Raw genomic sequence first — 3,443 nt, 5'->3', positions numbered from 1 at the left:
AGCTGCAGTTTTGAGCAATTTGTCGAAATATCCTCAATTCCAGTCAGAATGGAAAGTATTTCATCAGCATCCAGTAAGAAGTCCCATCCGGCTCTCCTCTAAATGAAGAACTGAAAGCTTGACCAACCACTTCTGCAGCAAAGGGGAAATATGGTCGCCATTTCCATCAGAAATAATCTTTGCAATTGTGAGATTTTCTGTGGTTCCTACCGGATGACAAAATTTCCTCTGGTAACTGCTGAAGCCAATGCCCACAGCTCATCACGCTTCTGCTTGTCATCCCGATGATCTCAGTTTCTAATATTTGCTGAGTTTGGGATATTCCTTACCACCACCCTGGCATTTATTGCTTCTCATTGCTACTCTCTTGCCTATCTCACCCGTTTCCTCTCTGCTTGGGCAGGCAAAGGGGCTCCCACCAAGCCAACGTTGCCCGCTGCCAGGGCTCAAGCAGTGACTTGGTTCTCCTGCCCAAGCCCAGCTCAACCCTGACTCGGGGCTGCTCTCCCCAGAAGTATCCCATCCTGGCGTGGGTCCTACAGCATCTTATTCCTACAGTTGACCCAGAGACCAATTGCTGGTTGTCTTCATTATAACAGTGTGTTGCGTGCTGTTGTCCTCCCTCACACTTCTGCTTGTTAAACGAAGCAAATGTGGCTCTGGTGAGGGCTGGAGAGGTGCTGGAGCGGGGTGGTTGGAGGGCAGAGGTGTGGGGCAGGTCTTTGTGGGAGACATGGGGGGTTACAGGCTGAGGGCTTCATAAAAACACAAAAGGTTTCTGCTGGCTGACCCCTGAACTTGGGATTGCTCTGCACACAGAGGATACTTTGAGGTTAGAAGAAACCTCTTAGTGACTGCAATGTCATTAACAGAAAAACTCATGCAAATCTGCATTCCTCTGAGGAGTTGAGCCTTTTCCTTCTGCTTTTGTGTATCCAGTGACATCTGACAAGCAGGAGCCCTTACAGCAGGTACTACCTCTCCTCCAAGCCCTTCTCAAATGCCCCAGATGAAGACCCTGCACACCATTAATTACAAAGGAGTTATTCATTTGTAGCCTCAGGCAGAGAGCAGCTTAAACAGAAACACAGGCAGTTGAGGAAGGGAGCTGGAGAGGTGGTTTCTGTTCATACCACCGCCCTGAGGCCAGACCACCGTTTCCTAGCTCCTCCTGAGCATCTCCAGTGAGATGAATCACACCCCTTCTCACCTCTGCCCCATCTTTTCTAAAAGAAACAATTGCAAACTTTTCTCCTAATCACAGAACGGTCAGGGTTGGAAGGGACCTCTGGAGATCATCTGGTCCACCCCCCCCCCCCCAAAGCAGGGTCACCTACAGCATCCTAGACCTCCTCTCAAACAAGTGCTAGCTTGGAAGGCTGTGTCTTTCCAAGAAGGACCTGTTGGCAGGAGAAGGTTTTTCTGGGCCATTGCGACCACCGTGAGGTTTATTCCTCTGCTTGGACCGGGAACGTCGCCACCCGCCACGCGGTGGGGATGGGAGGATGGGCGCTGCCATTGCTCAGCATCTTGGTGAGTTAGACTTTTGCCTTGAATCAGGGCGGCAGGAATTAGTCACGCTAAGGGGCAGGAGGCAGGCGGTGAGCAGCAGGGGGGTTGCACGATAGCTGGGAGCTGGGCAGCAAACCTTTTGTGGCACCACAGGGCAGCATCAGGGCAAGGCTGGAAAAAAGAAAAAGGAAAAAGTAAGAAGTTTGTCAGCTCTTTCTTTGTGGGTATGCACGGGCAGGGGTCTTTGAGAATTACCCTCTGGGATTGCAAATGCTGCCCCTGTTTCTGTCATGCTACGATCTCCTCAAGGCTTCATCAGCAAGGCTCCAATGAGCTGATCTCAGTGGGCACCAGTAGAATCCTCTCCTCACTCCAGCTCCTGCTCTTAATGCCCTGTCTCCTGACAGGGACGTATTTGCTTTTTTGGGGATAAGCCAGTTAAAATTGGATGAAATTATCCTGCTTGGGAAGAAGAGGGCAAACAGTAACGGCAACAACTTGACAGTCCAGAGGCTGGAGACTGCAGCCAAAACTAAAATCCTGAAAGAGGCGTAAACCAGCTATTCACCCTGGGGACGGGGAGGGTGACGGGGTAGGATTGTGCCCGAGCCCACTGCTCCAGCCCTGGAGCGGGGCGACAGAGTCCAGAACATCCAGTCCTCCATGTCTCTGCAACCTTTCCCGCGTGAGAATTCTGGTTTCGACCATACGACCAGCAAAAGGGACACATGTGAGACCCGCAGTGACTTCGAGCTGAGCACAACCTCGTTCCTACATGATCTTTCCTTCCCTACATGTCCAACCAAGAATCAGCGCAATCAGTGCAGGTCAATGTATGCGCAATGCGTCGTTACGGACCCAACTCTGTACCCTGCGGTGACCGGCGCGGCACGGGGAGAAGCAGAATTTGTGGCAAAACTGGGGCTAAGCTGGGATTTGCCTCCTGGCAGAGGTTTCCTGCCAGCAACAGCGGCAGTGGCTGGGGGTGTCTGTGCCGCGGTGCCGGAGCTGGGCCGGGCTGTCCGTCCACAGAGCCGCTCCGCAGCCCGTTCCCCCCCGACCCAGGGATGCTGCGGGGGCTGTTGCAGAGCAAATCGCTGCCCGGAGCTCGCTGGTGTTGCTGCAGGGCTGCCTGCTTGGGCTTTCCACCAGGGCTCTGGCCGCGCAGCTCCGTGCCCCAGCCCGGCTCGTGGCCGGTGGGGTCCTTCCAGCGGCGGTGGGGTCGGTGTTGTGGGGGTTTGTGCTCCGGCCGCTGCCCGCCGGACACCCAAACGGAATCTGAAAGTCGCAGCCCCGTGGCCGCGCTTCCCCTTCTGCGGTTTCCTTGCCTTCTCCAGCTCAGCAAATCTGGGCGATCCTGACACGATTTCCCCGGTATGATGCTCTCATTTTCTTTCCTTGAAACCCTGCGCCCGCCCAGCGGCCGGGGATAAAAGGAGGGCACGGCCGGAGGGGCCGAGCATCGTGCGGAGGAGAGCCCTCGCTGCACCCCCAGCTCCAGCCCCGCTCGCGCAGCCCTTGGTCCCCGCAGCACCATGAAGGTCCCCGCAGCCGCCCTGGTCGCTCTCCTCCTGGTGGCCACCTGCTCCCCGTCCCGGGCCCATCTCGGTGAGTTCGCTGTCACTGCATCCTCCCCATCCCCATCAGCGGGGACCCGCGTGGCTGTGGGGAGGGCCGGGAGCAGGAGAGCATCGCCAGTGCCGGGACTGGGGCGTGGGGATGGGGGTCTGCTGGGGGACCAGTGCTGGGGGACGGGAGGGGGAAATCCCTGGGGACCCCCAAGCGCCGGCGGGACCAGAGCCTGTGCCGTCGCCTGGGGTCTCACCAGGGCTGTCCGTCTGTCTCTCTGCCCTCACAGACGGCGTCCCAACCGCCTGCTGCTTCAGCTACCAGCAGCGCCCCGTCCCGCGGGCCCTCATGGCCTCCGCCTC

The 3,443-nt window shown here is 56.9% G+C and overlaps 1 protein-coding gene across 1 annotated transcript in view; it reads left to right on the top strand.

The window, feature by feature from the left end:
• Positions 1-3,047: 3,047 nt before the first annotated feature.
• LOC104286536 (C-C motif chemokine 3-like) overlaps positions 3,048-3,443 on the top strand; it is a 1,467-nt gene continuing 1,071 nt past the window's right edge. Inside the window, exons 1-2 of the mRNA XM_009885139.1 lie at positions 3,048-3,120; positions 3,371-3,442. Of these exons, the coding sequence (XP_009883441.1) occupies positions 3,048-3,120; positions 3,371-3,442 (145 nt within the window). The remainder of the gene's footprint in view (positions 3,121-3,370; position 3,443) is intronic.

The sequence above is a fragment of the Charadrius vociferus genome, unplaced genomic scaffold, assembly GCF_000708025.1.
Source record: "Charadrius vociferus isolate BGI_N301 unplaced genomic scaffold, ASM70802v2 scaffold54, whole genome shotgun sequence".
Lineage (NCBI taxonomy): Eukaryota > Metazoa > Chordata > Aves > Charadriiformes > Charadriidae > Charadrius > Charadrius vociferus.
The sequence above is the reverse complement of the archived record's forward strand: the minus strand, read 5'-3'. Positions and strand labels throughout refer to the sequence as shown.